Source organism: Cherax quadricarinatus, chromosome 16 (assembly GCF_038502225.1).
Source record: "Cherax quadricarinatus isolate ZL_2023a chromosome 16, ASM3850222v1, whole genome shotgun sequence".
Taxonomy (NCBI): Eukaryota; Metazoa; Arthropoda; class Malacostraca; order Decapoda; family Parastacidae; genus Cherax; species Cherax quadricarinatus.
This window is the reverse complement of record NC_091307.1, coordinates 27,753,221-27,776,077: the sequence shown is the minus strand read 5'-3', so window position 1 is coordinate 27,776,077 and position 22,857 is coordinate 27,753,221. Positions and strand designations below refer to the sequence as shown.

The 22,857-nt window shown below is 42.2% G+C and overlaps 1 protein-coding gene across 8 annotated transcripts in view; it reads right to left on the bottom strand.

Annotated features, from left to right (window-relative positions):
* LOC128688920 (serine/threonine-protein kinase DCLK1) overlaps positions 1-22,857 on the bottom strand; it is a 113,303-nt gene that overhangs the window by 67,066 nt on the left and 23,380 nt on the right. For all 8 annotated transcript variants that reach the window (XM_070085530.1, XM_070085527.1, XM_070085533.1 and 5 more), the window contains 2 exons: positions 19,187-19,306; positions 6,481-6,643 (listed from right to left, as the gene is read on the bottom strand). In XM_070085530.1, the coding sequence (XP_069941631.1) occupies positions 6,481-6,643; positions 19,187-19,306 (283 nt within the window). The remainder of the gene's footprint in view (positions 1-6,480; positions 6,644-19,186; positions 19,307-22,857) is intronic.

The following is a 22,857-nucleotide window of genomic DNA, read 5'->3' as shown; positions in this document are numbered from 1 at the left end:
TGCTGTAGCATCGTCTGCTGCTGCTGTAGCATCGTCTGATGCTGCTGTAGCATCGTCTGTTGCTGCTGTACCACCATCAGCTGCTGCTGCTGCTGTAGCACCGTTGTTGGTGTGGCTTATTGAGAATACCAAGAAACAATTAACCCCAGAGGATTTGCCACCCAGGATAACCCAAAAAAGTCAGTGTCATCGAAGACTGTCTAACTTATTTCCATTGGGGTCCTTAATCTTGTCTCCCAGGATGCAACCCACACCAGTCGACTAACACCCAGGTGAACAGGGAAAAATGCCTGGAACTAGTGCTCATATTGGTGAATTTAAAGCCAGCAAAGGTTGGTTTGAGAGATTTAAGAATCGTAGTGGCATACACAGTGTGATAAGGCCTGTTCTGGAAGAAAATGCCAAACAGGACCTACAGTACTCAGGAGGAAAAGGCACTCCCAGGACACAGTGTCTCATCAGTCATTGCTGCATCTTCAATAAAGGTAAGTGTCATTTATTCTTCATTTAGTAGAGTAGTACATGCACAATATATATTGTGCATGTACTACTCTACTATTGTGCATGTATCCTTCTCTTTGTGTGTAGGAAAATGTATATTTCATGTGGTAAAATTTTTTTTTTCATACTTTTGGGTGTCTTGCACGGATTAATTTGATTTCCATTATTTCTTATGGGGAAAATTCACTCGCATACCGATCATTTCGCATAACAATCAGCCCTCTTGCATGGATTAAAGTCGCTATGCAGGGGTCCACTGTATAAGCATTCAGCATGGAAATGTCAAGAAGATGGAAAAACAGTTTTATGTACCACTTATAACTCTTGCGAACACAGTCAGCAAACCCAATCTGCATGTCACATTTGTCCACTAAGCGCATACTGAGGTTGTAATCCATCACAGCTGCAGGTTTTACAATGGGTTCATTGGTCACTCTATTCTGCTTGCCAGTGTCTACCATTTCGTGTCGGTGAACTGATGTCAGCAGTGTGACATCACGTTTGTCATGCCACCGAAATGCCATGATGTCATTGGCAGCAAACACCTGCACTTCACCTCTACGACTGCCAGCATCGAACCTAGGCATATGTTTACGATTTCTATGCACTGTGCCACACACATCTGTCATGTTCACTCGCAAGAAATCACTGAGTATAGGGCTTGTGTACCAGTTGTCAGTATATAAAATATGCCCCTTACCAAGATATGGCTCCATCATTGTTCTAACCACATCACCAGAGATACCCAGTAACTTTCTGGTATCTTCCATTGTTTTACCGCCAGTGTACACAATTATATCCAAAACCAGACCAGTTTTGCAATCACACAGAACAAATAACTTCATACCAAAGCGTTTCCTCTTCCTTGGTATATACTGCTTGAATGAGAGTCTTCCTTTGAACAAAATCAAATACTTGTCAATAACAAGCTTCCTGAAGGGATAAAAATACAAACAGCACTTTTGTTTCAGGTACATAAACACACGTCTGATCTTATATAACCTGTCGCTTCTGTCAGGCCTGGTTTTGTCTGAAAAGTGTAACATACGTAACAGTAACACAAATCTATTCACTGGTATAATGTCACTGAAAGCAGGGGTTGAAATCAGGCGGTCTGTCGCCCAGTATGTGTTGACACTATGCTTATACACATGTGGCATAAGCATTATTGTGGCAAAGAACAGATACATCTCTGCCACAGTTGTGTCCTTCCACTGGTGTAGGCATGATCTTGGTGACAGAATAGTGTTTGCCATGGTGTACTCATAGTATGTATTGCTTTCCCTGACAATAATGTCCATCAGGGGTTCATCGAAGAACAACTGAAAGCATTCCAGTTCAGTGGGATTGTTCCCAAGTGTACATGATGGCCGTATTCCACTTTGTCGTCCATCAAAATCATGGGGATTGGGAACAAACTCGTCATCTTGCTGCCAATCCCAGATGCGGTCAGCTGGTGCGTTCTGGATATTGTAATGTGGTTGTGGTTGTGCAGGTTGTGGTTGTGGGTGTGGGGTCGGGTGAGGCTGGTTGTAGTTGTGCAGAGTCAGCAGCGCGGGTAGTAGCGTGGCCTGCTGCTGGTGTCACATGACTCATGCCACCATCACTATGACCACCACTGCCTGCTGCCTCACTCACATCATTTATACCCATCATAACAATATCATCATCTTCACTATCAGGACGTGGTGTAGGGCCACGGGATGTGCTCCGAGATGTACTCCTTCCTCTTGGAAGAGCATATGGCACACTACCAGACCGCATGCGACGTCGTATATACTGCCACTTCACTGGGGAATATTCACCCTCACTGTCACAACTAGAACTGCTTTCAATAACCTTGAAATCACTATCACTATCACTTGCACTGCTCACATCTGAGTCTTGTACATGGGCAAATAGTTTCCTCTTTCGTCCTGGTACAGGTGAACATGAACGAGCCGGCCCAGCACCAGAGGTGGAAGGTTGTGGGTCATCTGGGTTTTCATCACTAATTATGTTATCCTGGGTAATTTTTTCGGTCACACCCGCTTCAAAACCAGGGAATTCACTTTCACTGACACTATCATCACTGTTTGAGCTATCACTTGGGAACAAAAGACCTCTAATCCGCCGAGGAGTGAGGAACTTCTTACCGCGAGGCATGGTGAAAATGGACTACCAAGATGGCATTCCCACAATGCACTGCTGAGTCCCAGATTTTTTTCACAGGGCGTACACCAACCACTGAGACCCATTCTCTCTCGTGTAGGCCTACCAGCCCTCTCCCGCTTGATTTGAAGCCGCTAGAATTTATGCGTATAGATACGTCAAACACGGTATCTCCCATGACGTATATATACGACCGCAACAGTCAAAGGGGTAACCTTGTCAAACCCTGTGTAAAAAAAAAAAAAAGAAGAGAAAGAGAAAGAGAGAAAAAGAGAGAGAAAGAGACCTGTTTTCAGAACAAACCAGCAGGATCTCTGAATTGGTGAACATTCTCACACGTAACCCACTCAGCTACTCCTATCCCAGCCCAGCAGGTGGTATTGTGCCTTATACAAGACCACAGACCTACATCCCTGCAGCTGCCTCAGTACCCTACCTCTCTCAAGGGCAGGCACCTTACATGCCCTACACACCCACCATCTCAAGCTGACCACATCATCATGAGGAGCCAGTCTATCAGCATCCTGTCGGCCAACATTAGAGTTTTCATTACTAATGTTGGAGAGCTCACACATAGTTTTGTGAACACTTGACGTCCCGACATGATAGCTGTTGTTAAAACACTTTTGGATGACAGGACTCCAGAAAATTTTGCAAGAATTGCTGGCTACACCTCATGGATGAGAAGAGACAGGCAAGGGCAAGGAGGAGGTGTTGCTGTGTGCTTCTCTAAAAGTGTTCATGCCAAGCACATTAATGTTGCCACCCCTATACATCTTGAAATGATGTTCTTCAAGCTCTGCATAAACACTAGTACCTCTGTACTAGCATGTGCAATGTACAGACCTCAGCGGCAACATGCAGACCCCATCAACTTCCTAATGGAAAATATTGACTCAGTTCTGCTACAACACAACTGTCAACATATCATAAATGTTGGTGACCTCAACCAGCACCTTATACAGAGGGACTTTGATGACCTTCTTGCAGTGTTTGACATGAGAAACTTTGTTGATTTCCCTACTCACATCTCTGACTCCTCCCTTGACCCAGTAGTGAGTGATCTGGCAGAAGGCATAGTCACTTGTCAACCTCTCGACTATGTTGGATCGTCTGACCACAAGGCTGTTTTTACGACACTTAAGATCCCAACAGAACGAGGTGAGGAGTCCACACGCACAACCTGGCTATGGGAAAGAGGTAATTGGCCAGCCCTTCGCTCTGAACTCGCCACCACCGATTGGAATGCTCTACTCCAAGGGGATGTTGACAACCAAGTGAAAGCCTTCACTGGACACATCCTTAATCTATAACAAGAACACATTCCTCACCGGCAATATGTGGCGAAGCCTACAGATCAGCTCTGGTTTGGCTTTCGTTGTAGAGAGGCTGCTACTGCTAAGTGCAAAGCATGGCGAAGGTATGAGACATCCTACCACCTATAACAGGAACTTGAGAGACAAGCCTGTAGGCATATGGGTGACGCTCAAAAGTGGGCCATTGCTAAATGGGAGGTGGACACTAAAAGAAAGCTAGCATCAGGTAGGGTAGGCTCCAAAACCTGGTGGTCCCTGGTCAAGGACAGACAAGGTTACCTGCCTGATGAACTCATTCCACCTCTAAATCGACAGGATGAGACCACCTCTACTAGTAGTCAAGAGAAGGCGGACCTCTTTGCTGAACACTTTGCTACCAAAATGCAAGTTCCTGATCCAGCAAGGGACCCTCCTTGGCTAGCTGCAAGAACTGTGTCAAAACTGTCAGTGGTGACAATAAGGCAGGAGGAGGTGCATTTCCTTCTTAAATCGCTTGACCAAGAAAAGGCTGTGGGCCCAGACAAGTCGAGCCCAAGATTGCTGAGAAGATGTGCAGACCAGCTAGCAGTACCTCTAACTCGCATCTTTCAGCACTGCCTAGTACAGTGTAAATGGCCCTCTCTATGGAAAGAGGCAAATGTAGTCCCTGTTCACAAAAAGAAGAGCAGAGCAGAAATCAGCAACTACAGACCAGTGTCACTCCTGTCAATCACTGGCAAGATCCTTGAGACAATAATCTCAAGACAAATGGCAGAGTTTTTTTTGACTATCACTCACTACTTTGTGATGGTCAATATGGCTTCAGGAAAGGTTACTCTGCTGCTGATCTGTTGTTAAACCTCTCCACTAAGTGGCACCAGTCACTGGATGAATCCAAAGTCAGCTGTGTGGTAGCACTGGACATTGCTGGCACTTTCGACCAGGTGTGGCACCAGGGCCTCTTAGCAAAACTTCAAGCACTTGGAATTGCAGGCTCTAGGCTATGTCTCCTCAGTGATTACCTTCATGGTAGATCTCTAAGTGTAGTTCTCAAAGGAACAGGATCAGCAAGACATCCTATTGGGGCAAGTGTTCCACAAGGAAGCGTGCTGGGACCATTGTTATGGAATGTCTACTTCAACGACCTTCTTCATCTCATCCCAGAATCACATGCATATGCAGACGACTGTACACTGACATTCACTTATCCAAGAGAAGAAATGCCAGCTGCTCTAAGCTACATCAATCACTAGCTGAGAGCTATATCAGCTTGGGGAAATAGATGGCAAGTAACATTTGCACCTGAGAAAATGCAAATGATGATTATCTCTAGGCACCATGATGGTAATGCTGGTGCAGTAGTAAGGATGAATGGGAGGGTGTTGATACCTGGAGAAGAAGTTGATATCCTTGGGGTGAAATTTGACTCCAAACTAACCATGAAGAACCATGTTGTAAATCTTGCAAACAAGGCAGCCAGGAAGCTTACAGCACTTCGCCGTATCTCGTACAGGTACAAGTACGCTCACACCTTGAGTGTGCTCCACTTTCTTGGTTCGCCTGCCCCCCTTCTCATCTGCGACTGCTTGACAGTGCAGAAAACAGAGCAAGACATCTCATCTCTTGCGTGGACCAATCCTGGATAGATCTGTCATTTCAGCAGAGCCTTCAACACAGGAGGGATGTGGGTGGCCTTACTGTTATGTACAAGGCCAATATTGCAAAAGTACCACACCTGGATCCACTTTGAGGACAGCGTGAAGCAAGGTTCTATACCACAAGACAGGCAGAAAACAGCAACTTCACTCTGGCTGTACCCTTCTCCAGAACATCACTTCATCTGAGATCAGTTATTCCCAGGATGACTCGAGTATGGAACACATTCGTACAGCATATGATGTCAACGAGATAAAGTCAGTTGATCAGATGAAAATGCTGGCCCACAGATGGCTCCAACTTCATCCTGTTCTCTACTTGTATGTTTCATAACAAAAATGCTTTCAAGTGAGCTGATGTAGGTAACAGCTCTTAGCTTGTCAATAAAGCTAGGAATCTTTAACTTGTAAACAGCTTGTGAATAAAGCTAGGGATCCTTAACCTAACCTTGTCAAACCCTGTGCAAAAAAAAAAAAAAAAAAAAAAAAAAAAAACCACCAAGAATGCTAGACAGGAGTGAATGGTGTCAAGAAAATTTTAGTGGATGTGCTATTGAAGTGTGAGTAAGGTAATACTTATGTAAGAATTCAAGAAAATCTGAAGGGCAGTGCCTGCACTCTAAAGAAGGGGTGAGGATGTTGCTGTTGGAGGGTAATTTGAATTGCGGTGTCAACGTACTTCTGGCAAGAGAGTATGACAAATGTGTTTCCATCACTTGGTCACTCTGCCTTGGCAAAAGTGTCATTTAGGAAAATAAAATTTTAAAGCAAAAGTATGTAAAATTATATTTACGAGTTTTCTATCCTCTGGAATCTATATTCCTAAGAATTTTTCAGTTAATAATATATAAACCTATTATTAAGCACTGGCAACTTACTTTGATGTGACACAAGATGGGAAGATGATATTTTCCAAGCTGCCACAAGCTACATGGCCATTGTGCTGATACTGTTGCTGTTGGTAGCTCTGTGTATTTGGTTGGCTAAGACGCTTGTGAGGAGAATGTGCTCTGGGTCTTCTAGGTGAACGTGGTAAACTTCCTACAAAGGAGGTTTAAAATGTAAATTAAGTTTATTATATATTCCATATTTAAAATATCTATCAATTTAAAGTGTCTATCAATAACTAGATTTCTTAATGTAGCTATCAATAATTGGCTATTAAAGATAATTATAGTAAACCCATGGATATATAAATGAGGAATCAAACATTTTGCAATAACTGATAAATTGGTTGTCTGTATCATTTTTTACATTTATACTACACTGCAACAAATCACAAGCTAAGCTATTAAAAATGCAACCCAAGCTACAACTGTGGTTCATTCTGCATTATAAAACACTGTTGTTCCTTGAATTGAAAGTTAATATGATGTAATTTGTAAAATATCTAACAAAACAGATAACAGTATTAAAAAGTAATTTGTACAGTTACACCTACCATCCGACTTACGACCTGCTCGACATACGACCACTCGACTTAAGACCGTGCATCTGGCAGCTGGGCTGGGCCGGCTGATGCACACGGCTGTACAATATTTGACAATACTCGCGGTGACAATGTGTCATGCAGGCAGCATCAGTTTGAGTAACCCTGCCCTATCAGCAGCATCATACTGTATTAACTGTGCTAACTGGACAGTAAATTTCACCATGGCCCCTAAGATGAAGTCTGTGGCAAGAAAGGCTTTTACTCTCGAACTCTATTTGTTTTCACTGTTGCACATAAACCTGTCTGTATCTGTCTGCCTATATATCTGTGTATCTCTGTGCAACTGTTTATCTGTCTGTCTACCTGTGTGTGTCTTTCTGTCTACCTGTGTGTCTTTGTCTACTTGTGTGTGTCTTTATGTCTACCTGTGTGTGTTTGTCTACCTGTGTGTGTGTGTCTGTCTACCTGAGTGTCTGTCTGCTTGTCTGTCTCAGAGCCACTCATTAGGAGTGTAATTGGTCTTGAAGATGCCATATTAATAATGATAATAACAATAATAATCACTGAGGTGCATTAAATGTGTATAAAACGTTGATATAGACATTTTGCTTAATCCATCTATGATTTCTTTTTCAAAATTATATAATAAACATGCTACATAACATATAAATATATAAATTAACAAATATGAGATGTTTTTCTGGTCGGCTTGACAGAGTGAACAGGAACCATTCGTGTCCGGGCTGGTAACAACAACGTTTGTTTACGTAACTCGCCAACCTTCTACACACTCATTCGTTTATTCATTTAATCTTGTTTACTCACCTCTCACTCTACATTAAGACTACAGATATTTTAAGGTAAGTAATGAGTGGACACGATTATTATATTATAGTTTAATAATAATAATATTATTAATATTAGTACACATGTATTATTGTAATAATAATAATTATTATTATTATTAATTTAGGGCACTGGAGCACAGATCCACTGTATAGCACTTTGTCTGGATTATTTGGGTTATCCTAGGTAATTTATACTATATATGATAGCTTTACTTACATGTACCTGTGAGAGAGAGAGAGATACAGAGAGAGAGAGAGATACAGAGAGAGAGAGAGAGAGAGATACAGAGAGAGAGAGAGAGAGAGAGATATATACAGAGAGAGAGATATATACAGAGAGAGAGAGATATACAGAGAGAGAGAGATACAGAGAGAGAGATACAGAGAGAGAGAGAGATACAGAGAGAGAGAGAGATACAGAGAGAGAGAGAGAGATACAGAGAGAGAGAGATACAGAGAGAGAGAGAGATACAGAGAGAGAGAGATATACAGAGAGAGAGATACAGAGAGAGAGAGAGAGATACAGATACAGAGAGAGAGAGAGATACAGAGAGAGAGAGAGATAGAGAGAGATACAGAGAGAGATACAGAGAGAGAGATACAGAGAGAGAGAGATACAGAGAGAGAGAGATACAGAGAGAGAGAGATATACAGAGAGAGAGAGATATACAGAGAGAGAGAGATATACAGAGAGAGAGAGATATACAGAGAGAGAGAGATATACAGAGAGAGAGAGAGAGAGAGAGAGAGACAGAGAGAGAGAGAGATACAGAGAGAGAGAGAGATACAGAGAGAGAGAGAGATACAGAGAGAGAGAGATACAGAGAGAGAGAGATACAGAGAGAGAGAGAGAGAGAGAGAGAGAGAGAGAGAGAGAGAGAGAGAGAGAGAGAGAGAGAGCCACATTCAGTCTGCCAATCATCCACCTGGCCTCCTGCCCGCCCACCCACCCACCCGGCCAGCCAGCCAGCCAGCTACGTATTACACATGTTCCAGAGTTGTTTCTCTTTACTTAGGGTATAGGTTATACTACATTCTGGCAGGATGACACTACCAGTGGTATTCTCCCATTCCACTGTGTCGACAATACATAAAGATAACAGTAACATGATACTGTATGCGATGTAAAATTTACAATACAGTTCACTACCATGTATACATTATATATAGTAAATAAATAATTAAAATATAATAGAAGAAAATTATGGTAAAAAAGAATGAAATAATGATTGTACATTACAGTACTTTGTAGGTAGTTTATATTGGAAAAGTTTGACATTATGCCCTACCCAGTATGTCGGCAATTTTCAAAGGTTCGACTTACGTCCATTTTGACTTACGACCGGTTGGTCGGAACCAAGCTTGGTCCTAAGTCAGATGGTAGGTGTACTAGCAATATTCATAACACTTTGGCAACAATTTTGGGAATCATACATCACTTCTCAAGAAAATAATTCCCTTATGATTATGTTACTACGTATTGATATTATTCATCAAACACTGCACCACAAATGACAGAAAGAGTCACTTAATGAATGAGTCTATGCAAGAGCGAGGTGTGTGTCACTATTTTAGATTAAACATATGGTTAAGAGTTTTGCTTTCCCATCATGCACCAGGTGGTGTAGGATTATTTTTTATGCTGTGCACACACCGTACAGATCCATTCTCTCGTGTCTAGGCCAAAGTTTACCGCTCACAGCTTATCTGAGAGAGCTGAGCTCAAAACAGATCTACATAAGTGACAATGGTGTCAAGGTATACTATCTACAGATGAGACAGTGAAAGGGTTAAAATTTAATTTACTTTCTACAAATTTAAATAAAAAATTTGGTTCTACTTAGCTCATTTGGCACCTTCCAATTAACCCTTTGAGGGTTTCGGATGTACTAGTACGGCTTACGACCCAGGGTTTTTGAAGTACTAGTACGACTAAATTCTAGCGCCCTCAAATCTAGTGGGAGAAAGCTGGTAGGCCTTCATATGAAAGAATGGGTCTATGTGGTCAGTGTGCACAGTCTAAAAAAAATCCTGCAGCACACAGTGCATAATGAGAAAAAAAAAGCTTTGACCGTTTTTTTGGAATAAAACAGCGACTTTGCACTGTATTTTCCTATGGTATTTATTGTTGTATTCTAGTTTTCTTGGTCTCATTTTATAGAATGGAAGACATTACAGAAATTGAGATGATTTTGACTGGTTTTACAATGAAAGATACCTTGAAATTGAGCTCAAAGTAGCAGAAATGTTCGATTTTTACCAAATTTCAAAAGTAAACAAATCGTGCCAATGGTCCAATACACGTCAACTGGCGAGTCTAATATTCTTTCACAAGTGCACCAATAATATTTATACCATTTTTTACACTAATGCAGTAGTCTGCATAACAGTAAATCTTATATTTTTTGTGAGAATAAAAATTCAAAGTGGAAAGCAAAAGAATATAAGAGGGGCCTTGAGACGTGACTAATGACCAGAGGAAATGTCATTTTAGTGCCAGGAATGTCTTTCTTGTTTATTCTGGACCCTATTCGGAAATTGGCATCTTTTGAAATTTGTATGAAATTGGCAAAATTGCTAAATTCTGACCACTGTACTGGATAGTTGAATTTCATAAATGGGTGGTTTCTTGCACCCATTCGATAGAAAAAATGGAGTTCCAGCGACATATTCATGTTTTTTGTCGACTAGTACAGTGGAATTGGCCGAAAATGGGGCTCAAAGTGGGAAAAATCGCCGATGTGTAAATATCCCTGAGACCGCTAACTTCGCAATAGCATAATTCCGTAAGTTTTCCATCAAATTTCAAACTTTTGGTGTCCTTATGATCGGGAAAAGATTCTCTATCTTTTCATAAGAGAAAATTATTTTTTTTTTTTAAATTTGGCCGACCCTGAGAATGAGTTTCGGAGAGGGCCTGTCAACCCTCAAAGGGTTAACCCTCTCAAGGTTTCCGAGGTACTAGTACGGCTTACGCACCAGGGTTGACATACTAGTACGCCTAAATTCTAGCGCCTTCAAATCTAGCGAGAGAAACCTGGTAGGCCTACATACGAAAGAATGGGTCTATGTGGTCAGTGTGCACAGTATAAAAAAAAAATCCTGCAGCACACAATGTGTAATGAGAAAAAAAAAAAAAACTGAGCGTGTTTTTGGTTTAAAACAGCAACTTTGCACTGTATTTTCATATGGTATTTATGGTTGTATTCTAGTTTTCCTGGTCTCATTGTATAGAATGGAAGACATTACAGAAATTGAGATGATTTTGATTGGTTTCACAATGAAAAGTACCTTGAAATTGAGCTCAAAGTAGCAGAAATGTTCAATTTTTGCCAAAGTTCAAAAGTAAACAAATCGTGCCATGCGTCCAATACATATCAACTGGTGAGTCTAATATTCTTTCACAAGTGTGCTGATAATATTTATACCATTTCTACACTAATACAGTAGTCTGCATAACAGAAAATCTTCTATTTTTTGTGAGAATAAAAATTCAAACTGGAAAGCAAAAGAAATGTGAGAGGGGCCTGGGGACATGACTAATGAACAGAGGAAATGTTATTTTAGTGCCAGGAATGACTGTCTTGTTTATTCTGGATCCTATTTGGAAATTGGCATCTTTTGAAATTTGTGTGAAATTGGCAAAACTGCTAATATCTGACCACTTTATTGGATAGTTGAAATCAGTAAATGGGTGGTTTCTTGTACTCACTCGATAGAAAAAATGGAGTTCTAGCGAAATAGTTATGCTTTTTGTCAACTAGTACTCTGGAATTGGCCGAAAATAGGGCTTAAAGTGGGCGAAATCGCCGATGCATAAACATCGTCGAGACCGCTCTGGACGTGTCAGCGGATGGGTCTATGAAAGATGAGGCGAATCATAGAATTGATGAGGGGAAAAGGGTGAGCGGTGCACTTAGGAATCTGTGGAGACAAAGAACTTTGTCCTTGGAGGCAAAGAGGGGAATGTATGAGAGTATAGTTTTACCAACGCTCTTATATGGGTGTGAAGCATGGGTGATGAATGTTGCAGCGAGGAGAAGGCTGGAGGCAGTGGAGATGTCATGTCTGAGGGCAATGTGTGGTGTGAATATAATGCAGAGAATTCGTAGTTTGGAAGTTAGGAGGAGGTGCGGGATTACCAAAACTGTTGTCCAGAGGGCTGAGGAAGGGTTGTTGAGGTGGTTCGGACATGTAGAGAGAATGGAGGGAAACAGAATGACTTCAAGAGTGTATCAGTCTGTAGTGGAAGGAAGGCGGGGTAGGGGTCGGCCTAGGAAAGGTTGGAGGGAGGGGGTAAAGGAGGTTTTGTGTGCAAGGGGCTTGGACTTCCGGCGGGCATGCGTAAGCGTGTTCGATAGGAGTGAATGGAGACAAATGGTTTTTAATACTTTACGTGCTGTTGGAGTGTGAGCAAAGTAACATTTATGAAGGGATTCAGGGAAACCGGCAGGCCGGACTTGAGTCCTGGAGATGGGAAGTACAGTGCCTGCACTCTGAAGGAGGGGTGTTAATGTTGCAGTTTAAAAATTGTAGTGTAAAGCACCCTTCTGGCAAGACAGTGATGGAGTGAATGATGGTGAAAGTTTTTGTTTTTCGGGCCACCCTGCCTTAGTGGGAGACGGCCGATGTGTTAATACATATATAATTCACTACAAAACTTTTTGTACAGATTATTTAGATGCTCCTTGTAGTTTTAGTCCCATTTAATTTCTCTAAAATACTGTTGTAGAGCACTGTAAATAAATATTTATCTTTCTTATAATCTACTCTTTCTTATTTATGAATTTCTTTTTCATTTCTTAAGTCATATTCCACTGCAACTGTTATTTCAGAAAGAACATGATCACTCTTTCCTAATAAGTTTAAGATGGCTAAACAGTTTTGAAAATTTCACCCAATGTTTGAGGAAACATTAAATCTAATATTGATGGTGTGTTGCCTTCTCATTTATTTAAATAAATCAAGGAAAACTACTTACAATTCACTGACAGTTCCAGCTTCATAAGGTGCCCAATTTATTCTTTGTACTTAAAATCTCCAAGTGCAATAACTTTTCATCAACAGTTCAACTTGGGTATTATGTACTCCTTCATTTATCCTACTGGGCTCTTCTCTTTCCCAAGTATTATTAAACAGTGGGTTATTTACATCTGCCACTAAGTTTCTCATCTTTATTTTGTACTCTTACTTCCAAAATTTAAACATTTTTCAGTATTTAGGATTTCAATTTCTATAACTTAAGAGAATCTTTTACCAATATTTCCAATCCTCCTCCTTCCTACTCTGTCTCTTCTTCACAATGAGTAATTTCTGTGAAATACAGTCTTATTTTAAATATGCTTTTTGAGTCAGATTTCAGTTAGACAAACTGCAGTAGGGCCCCACTTATACAGCAGATTAGGTTCCAGGCTACCACCTCATAGTGGAAATCGCTGTAAAGACGAACGCCATTTATTTTCCACTTATAAATGAATATAAATGCCAGATAACAAGTTTACACTAACATATTTAAAGCTACCAGTAGAACTAGGTCTTTAAAAACAAAAAGTAAAATACATACACAGCACATTCATTAATTACCTTAAAATATGTGTAGTCTGAATGTAGGGCGAGAAGTGAGTAGTATTTATTTGTAGGAAGTCAGGTGTAGGAAGCATGGTAGGTGTAGCTGTGTAGCCTGCCTGGCTCCCACACCTAAACGTAATATACGATATTTAAAGTGGCCCAGAATAATAATAGTTTATTAGGACATGATATATAGTTATACAAGGTATTATAGTAGTTGGGTGTTTTACCATCAACATACCTTGTTCACTGAGTTTAATCATTTCTAACGACTACTCTTAGATGTTATCATAATCGATGGGGAAGTGATGAGAAGTCATGCCAAGTTATAAACAAAGCTGAATGTGTTAAGGGGAGTCACTGGGTCAAACAAGCAATGATACACATTTTCTCTTGTGCTGGACCAGAGAAAACACAATTCTTTTCATCTGCCCAACTACATCTCATATTTATGTGAAATTCATTGTACTGTGGGTGTATGCATCATGTTTATATGCCATGTAACATGTTTCTTATGTAATTTTGAAGAAAATATCATAGATGGGTTAATGAAAATGTCTATATTAACATAATATACGACATTTAATGTGCCTTAGAGTGATTATTATTGTGTATTATTAATATCATTATTAATATAGCATCTTCAAGACACAATAGTGATTTTAATGTATACCTGTACACCAATGCAGTGTGTAAGTGTATTTAGATACAGGTTCAAATAAGTATAATTATCAGAGTACTTTAACCCTTTCAGGGTCGGCAGACCCTCTCTTAAACTTGTTCTCAGGAAAAAATTATTTTTTCTTGTGAAATGATAGAGAATCTTTTCCCGATCACAATGACACCAAAAGTATGAAATTTAATGGAAAACTTACGGAATTATGCTCTCGCAAAGTTAGCGGTCTCGACGATGTTTACGCATCAGCGATTTCGCCCACTTTGAGCCCTATTTTCGGCCAATTCCAATGCACCAGAAGACAAAAATCATAACTATTTCGCTAGAACTCCATTTTTTCTATCGAATGAGTACAAGAAACCACCAATTTACTGATTTCAACTATCCAATACAGTGGTCAGAATTTAGCAATTTTGCCAAATTTACACAAATTTCAAAAGATGCCAATTTCCAAATAGGGTCCAGAATAAACAAGAAAGACATTCCTGGCACTAAAATAACATTTCCTCTGTTCATTAGTCACGTCCCCACACCTCTCTTACATTCTTTTGCTTTCCACTTTGAATTTTTATTCTCACAAAAAAATAAGATTTACTGTTATGCAGACTATTGCATTAGTGTAGAAATGGTATAAATAATATCGGCACACTTGTGAAAGAGTATTAGACTCGCCAGTTGACGTGTATTGGACGCTTAGCATGATTTGTTTACTTTTGAACTTTGGTAAAAATAGAACATTTCTGCTATTTTGAGCTCAATTTCAAGGTACTTTTCATTGTAAAACCAGTCAAAATCATCCCAATTTCTGTAATATGTCTTCCATTCTATACAATGAGACCAAGAAAACTAGAATACAACAATAAATACCATACGAAAATATAGTGCAAAGTCGCTGTTTTAATCCAAAAACACGGTCAAAGTTTTTTTTTCTCATTACACACTGTGCTGCAGGATTTTTTTTATACTGTGCACACTGACCACATAGACCCATTCTTTCATATTTAGGCCTACCAGCTTTCTCTCACTAGATCTGAAGGCGCTAGAATTTATGCATACTAGTACGTCATAGACACTGGCGCATAAGCCGTACTAGTACAGCCGAAACCCTGAAAGGGTTAATTTCTGTTGACATTTTCAGAAATATCCTGTGGTTGCAGAACCTGCTGTTCTAATTTTCTCTTAAGCTTAGTTATTCTTGCATAACTATCTTCTAATGTGGTACTTTTGTAGTCTACTGAACCTTTACTTTTCTTCTCAATATTCGTCTTATTCATAGAGAATTCCTGATGTATCATCATTCTCTTCTTCATTTTCTCAGCTTTCTCACCAAATATTTTCTACATTTGCTTCAAAAATGCCTTTAAAACTTCTACAGTGGACCCCGGTTACTATCCAGTACGGAAATTGTACAATTCGGATTTCGAGCACTTTTTTCGGCGAAATTTTCCCCCAGGTTTCATACATCTGCTTGGAAATCGTCCATATCAGACGCATCCACCCACCCAGAATGCCACTTCTTACCCATACCAGACTCAGTCTGCCTCTGTCTCTCGTTGAGTTAGCAATACTCCACACATTTATCCATTGTATTTTGTGCTTGTTTATTGATTATGACTGTGAAATAAGCCACCATGGGGCCAAAGAAAGTTCAGAGTGCCAGCCCTTTGGTAAAGAAGGTGAGAAACACAATAGAATTCAAGAAAGAACTTTTAGCAAAATATGAAAGCAGCGCATGTGTGGCCGAGCTCGCCAGGATGTATGGGAAGGGGTGCAGTGACTCAAGCTGGTCCTAGTGCCAGTAAAAGACAAAGAAGGGAAGTAACCCCAGATAGGGCTTTGATATCTGAAGGCCTTATGGAGGGGGATTCCCCTTCCAAATAACCTCAACTCCCTCTCCCCTCCTCGCCTTCTTCCATACGCCAACAAGAGTCTTCAATAAAGGTATGTAATGTTCATTTATCCTTAAAATTAGTCATATATATTTATTTCTCATTTCCTGTATGCAAAACTATAGTTATTCTCTATAAAATGCATTTTTGCTAATATTTTTGGGTGTCTGGAATGGATTAACTGGATTTACATTACTTATGGGAAATATTACTTTGGTTCTTGTCCATTTTGGATTTCAGCCAACCTTCTGGAACGGATTAAGGTCGAAAACCGGGGTTCCACTGTATTACATTTTTTAAAGCATTCTCCTTATTTATCTATTATTCATTTTTGCTTTACCGAATTATCTTCAATTATGTATACATAATCATTCTATCCATCCATCCACTGTTTTTTTTTTTTTTTACAGATAAATAAGCATAGATGTGCTTAGACTGTACTCTCTGCCATGATGTCAACAAAAGCACCACTGTACTGCTGTGCTACTTTACTTCTCCTTAATATATTATTCTTACCCCAGAAAATGTTTGTTAATAATTTTCTTCTATTTTTGGAGACATCAATCACATCAAAATGTCTACTTCCTACACTACAAAACAGGCACAGTCTTTTTTTTCAGGATGAGGTAGCTGATGTGTGTGCACATGCATGTGAGATGAACCATAAAACTGTAATGGACACTTGTCAATGAATTGAGAAAACTCACATGGAGACAAAAACTGAAGAGAGAAAAAAAGGATCTTTTGATCTTCATCTGAGATCTGCTGAAGACCTTTTGAAGTTAATGACTGTGATGAACGGGGTTCCACAGGGGTCAGTCCTAGGATGGTGCTGTTTCTGTGTATGTGAATGACAGGACAGAAGAAATACTCAGAAATGTCCCCGTTTTCAGACAATATGAAGTTGATGAGTAGAGGTCAATCAGAGGAAGATCAGGCAGGACTACAAAGGGATCTGGACAGGCTGCAGGCCTGCTCCAGAAACTGGCTCCTGGAGTTCAACCCCACCAAGTGCAAAGTCATGAAGATTGAGGAAGGGCAAAGAAGATTGCAAACAGAGTACAGTCTAAGATACCAGAGGCTATAAACCTTACTCAAGTAAAAGGACCTTGGGGTGAGTATAATACCGAGCACATCTCCTGAGGCACACATCAACCAAATAATTGCTGCAGCATATGAGCGACTAGCAAACATCACATTAAGTTGTTCAGAACTCTGCACGCCATGTATGCCAGGCCCATATTGGAATATGCTGCACCAGTTTGGAACCCACACCTGGCCAAGCACATCAAGAAATTAGAGAAAGGTTTGCAATGAGACTAGTCCCGGAGCTAAGGGGCATGTCCTATGAGGAGAGGTTAAGGAATATTGACCTGACAACACTGGAGGACATGATAACGGCATATAAAATACTGAGAGGAATCGACAAGGTGGACAGGCAGAGGATGTTCCTAAGATGGGGCATAGCAATAAGAGGTAACAATTCAAACCTAAAAACTCAGATGAGTCACAGGGATGTTAGGAAGTACTTCTTTAGTCAGAGCTATCAAGAAGTGAAATAGTCTGGAAAGTGAGGTAATGGAGGCAGGGTCCATACATAGCTTTAAGAAGAGGTATGATCAAGCCCATGGAGCATGAAGAGTGACCTAGTGGCGACCAGTGAAGAGGCAGGGCCAGGAGCTATGATTCAGCCCCTGCAGCCACAATTAGGTGAGTATAGACAGCCACCTCACACACCCACACACAACACAACACACACCCACAACACACACCCACACAACACACCCACACAACACACCCACACAACACACCCACACAACACACCCACACAACACACCCACACAACACACCCACACACAGCCAGCCAGCCACCCACACACAGCCAGCCAGCCACCCACACACAGCCAGCCAGCCAACCACCCACACACAGCCAGCAGCCAGCCACCTGCACACAGCCAGCCAGCCAGCCAGCCAGCCATCCACGCACAGCCAGCCACCTACACACAGCCATGTAACAGTTACTATGAGTACACTACTACTGACATGACAGCCAGACAGTCAGCCACCCACCCACCAACAGCCAGCCAGCCAGCCAGCCAGCCAGCCAGACACAGCCAGTCAGCCAGTCAGCCACCCACCCACACACAGCCAGCCAGCCAATCACCCACACACAGCCAGCCAGCCAACCACCCACACACAGCCAGCCAGCCAACCACCCACACACAGCCAGCCACCCACACAGCCAGCCAGCCAGCCAGCCAGCCATCCACACACAGCCAGCCAGCCAGCCACCCACACACAGCCAGCCAGCCAATCACCCACACACAGCCAGCCAGCCAACCACCCCCACACAGCCAGCCAGCCAACCACCCACACACAGCCAGCCAGCCAACCACCCACACACAGCCAGCCAGCCAGCCAGCCACACACAGCCAGCCAGCCAGCCAGCCATCCACACACAGCCAGGCACCTACACACAGCCATGTAACAGTTACTATGAGTACACTACTACTGACATGACAGCCAGACAGCCACCCACACACACACACAGTGTATATCAGGTCTATATTGGAGTATGCAGCATAAGTATAAAATGCACACCTTGTCAAGAAATTAGAAAGTGCAAGAGTTTGAATCAAGACTAGTTCTGGAGCTTAAAGGTATGCCTTATGAGGAAAGGTTAATGGGACTCAACCTGACAGCATTGGGCAGGAGGGATAGGGGTGACATGATAATGACATAAAATACAAAGAAATGACTAGGTGGACAGGGCCAGAATATTTCAGAGACAGGATACAGGAACAAGGGGACACAACTGGAAGTTAAAAACTCAGATGAGTCACAGGGATGTTAGGAAGTATTTCTTCAGCCTTAGAGTTGTCAGGAAGTGGAGCAATCTGGAGAGTGAAGTAATGGAGATAGGGTACATACATAGCTTTAAAAGGTACGATAAGCCTCTTGGAGTGAGTAGAGCCAACCTAGCAGTGACTAGCGAAGACGCGGGGCCAGATGTGAATCAACTCCTGCAACCACATATAGGAGACTATGCATGTATGTATGTATGTATTTGCACGAACACACACACACACACAAATAGTGAATTCTGTCAGCAACTTAAAAAGACATGTTGCAATGAAGAATGTCTTCAAAATAAATAATTAACCATTTTACCTGGGCCATCAAATATTGCTAGGGGTGAAACTGCACGACCGCGAGGTTTGGGCGATGGCATGCGTCGTGGTCTACGAGGACTTAATGGACACTTGACCATAGGCTGTATAGTTTTACACTCTGGAAAAAATACACAAGGATTTAGTCACGTATTATGTGTCGTTGATTCATAAGTCTATCTCTATTTGATGTCATAATATTTTCTTGCATTTTAAATACAAGGGACTTATCAAAAATTTTACCATCTTTCTGTTAATGCACTTGTTCAATCTAGTATGGGCCAACAGGCATACTGCAGTGTTCCTCCTTTCTTATGTTCTTACTCATGTCTTCATACAATGATACAATGTAATTTTTTGGGTATATCATGCAGTCTTTTTATATCATCCATAAACATATGTAGTTTTTGTTAGTTCTGGCAGATGATCTGCATACAGTAAACCACAAATACAGTGGGAAAGCACCAATCCTTGCAGCATCCCACTGATCACATTACCCAGTGATATATCTAACTTACCTGGGACCAGTTTCAAGGTTTCTTATACCACTGTAGCCTGGCTTGAGGCAACCTTCCTTGTTAATTGCCTGATTAAACAGGCTGTTCCTGTAGAAAGTCTGCTTTTCCACATAACAATCACAGTCTGGTCATTTTACTCTCTGTCAGTGGTTGCTTTTGCTTGCCATTTAAACAATCATGTACCAAAGTACTTTGCCTTTTACTCCTCTATACTGCAGTTTCCTGATTATTTTTTTCACGTGGAACTCATTGACAGCTTTATAAAATTTAAATGAATGCACCTACTTATCCATTTTGTTTCCTAATTACTCTAAATCTATTGCAGCAGTTTAATAGACTTGATATACAGCACAGGAATGTTCTAATTGCAAAGCAAACCACAATACTGCATTTGCTATTTAGATTTCTTCCATATTCCCAGTGTTCTATTAGCTTTTCTCTCATGGTTTTTCTAACTAGTTTTACAGGAACACTGTCAACAGGACAGATCTGTAATTGAAAAGGTTCTTTCTTCCTATCATTTGTTTTGAAAATTGACATGTGCCATTTTTTTCCATTGGTCTGACAAGTTTACCTTCATGTAGTGAAATCACAAAGATTTTCCAAAGAGGTTGAGACATACAATCATTCAAGAACCATGGTGCTATCTAGTCTAGTGCTACTGATTGTGCCGACACTCTTCGACCAGCTGATTCAAGGCAGGTCAAGGTACCTGGCATCTACTTTCCCTCCAGCTAATAGATATGGCCAGCCTTCAGTTATCAAACTATCTGGGAATGTTGGGCTGGGTCTGGCTTAGGAAGATGAGGACTATGCAAAGCTGCTGCAGAAGCAAAATTAAACATCTAAAGCTTAGGCCTCAGCAACATGAGGAAACCTGTGAAGCATCTGTTGTTGCTGGTGATACAGAAAATGATATTCAGGGTGATGGCGTCAGTGAAGGTGATGGAAAAGTGCAATAATGGTGACACCATTGATGAGTGTAATGGTGGTGGCGATGATTTTTGTTGTGGGTGGTAGTGGTTGTGGGTGATGGAGGTAGTGGTTGTGGGTGGTGGTGATGGTGGCAGTTGTTGTGGGTGGTGGTGATGGTGGCAGTTGTTGTGGGTGGTGGTGGTTGTTGTGGGTGGTGGTGGTTGTTGTGGGTGGTGGTGGTGGTTGTGGGTGGTGGTGATGGTGGTGGTTGTTGTGGGTGGTGGTGATGGTGGTGGTTGTTGTGGGTGGTGGTGATGGTGGTGGTTGTTGTGGGTGGTGGTGATGGTGGTGGTTGTTGTGGGTGGTGGTGGTTGTTGTGGGTGGTGGTGGTTGTTGTGGGTGGTGGTGATGGTGGTGGTTGTTGTGGGTGGTGGTGATGGTGGTGGTTGTTGTGGGTGGTGGTGATGGTGGTGGTTGTTGTGGGTGGTGGTGATGGTGGTGGTTGTTGTGGGTGGTGGTGATGGTGGTTGTTGTGGGTGGTGGTGATGGTGGTGGTTGTTGTGGGTGGTGGTGATGGTTGTTGTGGGTGGTGGTGATGGTGGTGGTGGTTGTTGTGGGTGGTGGTGATGGTGGTGGTGGTTGTTGTGGGTGGTGGTGGTGGTGGTTGTTGTGGGTGGTGGTGATGGTGGTGGTTGTTGTGGGTGGTGGTGATGGTGGTTGTTGTGGGTGGTGATGGTGGTGGTTGTGGGTGGTGGTGGTGGGTGGTGGTGATGGTGGTGGTGGTTGTGGGTGGTGATGGTGGTGGTTGTGGGTGGTGATGGTGGTGGTTGTGGGTGGTGGTGATGGTGGGTGGTTGTGGGTGGTGGTGGTTGTGGGTGATGGTGGTTGTGGGTGGTGGTGGTGGTGGTTGTGGGTAGTGATGGTGGTGGTGGTTGTGGGTGATGGTGGTGGTTGTGGGTGGTGATGGTGGTGGTTGTTGTGGGTGGTGATGGTGGTGGTTGTTGTGGGTGGTGATGGTGGTGGTTGTTGTGGGTGGTGATGGTGGTTGTTGTGGGTGGTGATAGTGGTGGTTGTTGTGGGTGGTGGTTGTTGTGGGTGGTGATGGTGGTGGTTGTTGTGGGTGGTGATGGTGGTGGTTGTTGTGGGTGGTGGTGATGGTTGTTATGGGTGGTGGTGATAGCGGTGGTTGTGGACGGTGGTTGTGGGTGGTGGTTGGTGGTGGTTGTGGGTGGTGGTGGTTGTGGGTGGTTGTGGGTGGTGGTGGTTGTGGGTGGTGGTGGTTGTGGGTGGTGGTGGTGGTGGTTGTGGGTGGTGGTTGTGGGTGGTGGTTGTGGGTGGTGGTGGTGGTGGTTGTGGGTGGTGGTGGTGGTGGTTGTGGGTGGTGGTGGTGGTTGTTGTGGGTGGTGGTGGTGGGTGGTGGTTGTGGGTGGTGGTGGTGGTTGTTGTGGGTGGGGGTGGTGGGTGGTGGTTGTGGGTGGTGGTGGTGGTTGTGGGTGGTGGTGGTGGTTGTGGGTGGTGGTGGTGGTTGTGGGTGGTGGTGGTGGTTGTGGGTGGTGGTGGTGGTTGTGGGTGGTGGTGGTTGTGGGTGGTGGTGGTGGTGGTTGTGGGTGGTGGTTGTGGGTGGTGGTGGTGGTTGTGGGTGGTGGTGGTTGTGGGTGGTGGTGGTGGTTGTGGGTAGGTGGTGATGACTGATAATGACAAAAGTACAAAAGTAACTAGGGTAGTGTAGGAGGGAAGCGGGACACCAGTGGTGATATCACACGTCATTCACAGAAAAAAAAAAGGGGGAAGTTCAAAGATCTCTGCGTGGCCTCAAATATGAATGCGCTTTTAGAGCAGAGACATAAAATAAACATCTGTGCCATTTAATCATTTTAACCATAAGCTGGTCATGGTCCTTGATCATTGAAATGTTGCTTATTTGAAAAGAGAAAAATAAATGCATTTTAGTATAAACTTACTAGTATTCGTTACGCTGAACGATGCTGTCAGCTTCTTTCCTGTCCATCCAAGTTTTGGGGTTAATTCAGTCAACATTCATTACGAGTTGTTAAAAAATTAATTACCTAACAAAGCTATCCATTTTTTCAGAAGTTCAAGATTTTTTACCCCAAAGTCAATTAAAGGCGTTCAATGATTATTATTATTATTATTATAATCAAGGGGGAAGCGCTAAACCCGGAGGATTATACAGCGCCTGGGGGGGGGGATATGTGGAAGGCATTCAGGCTTAATTCGG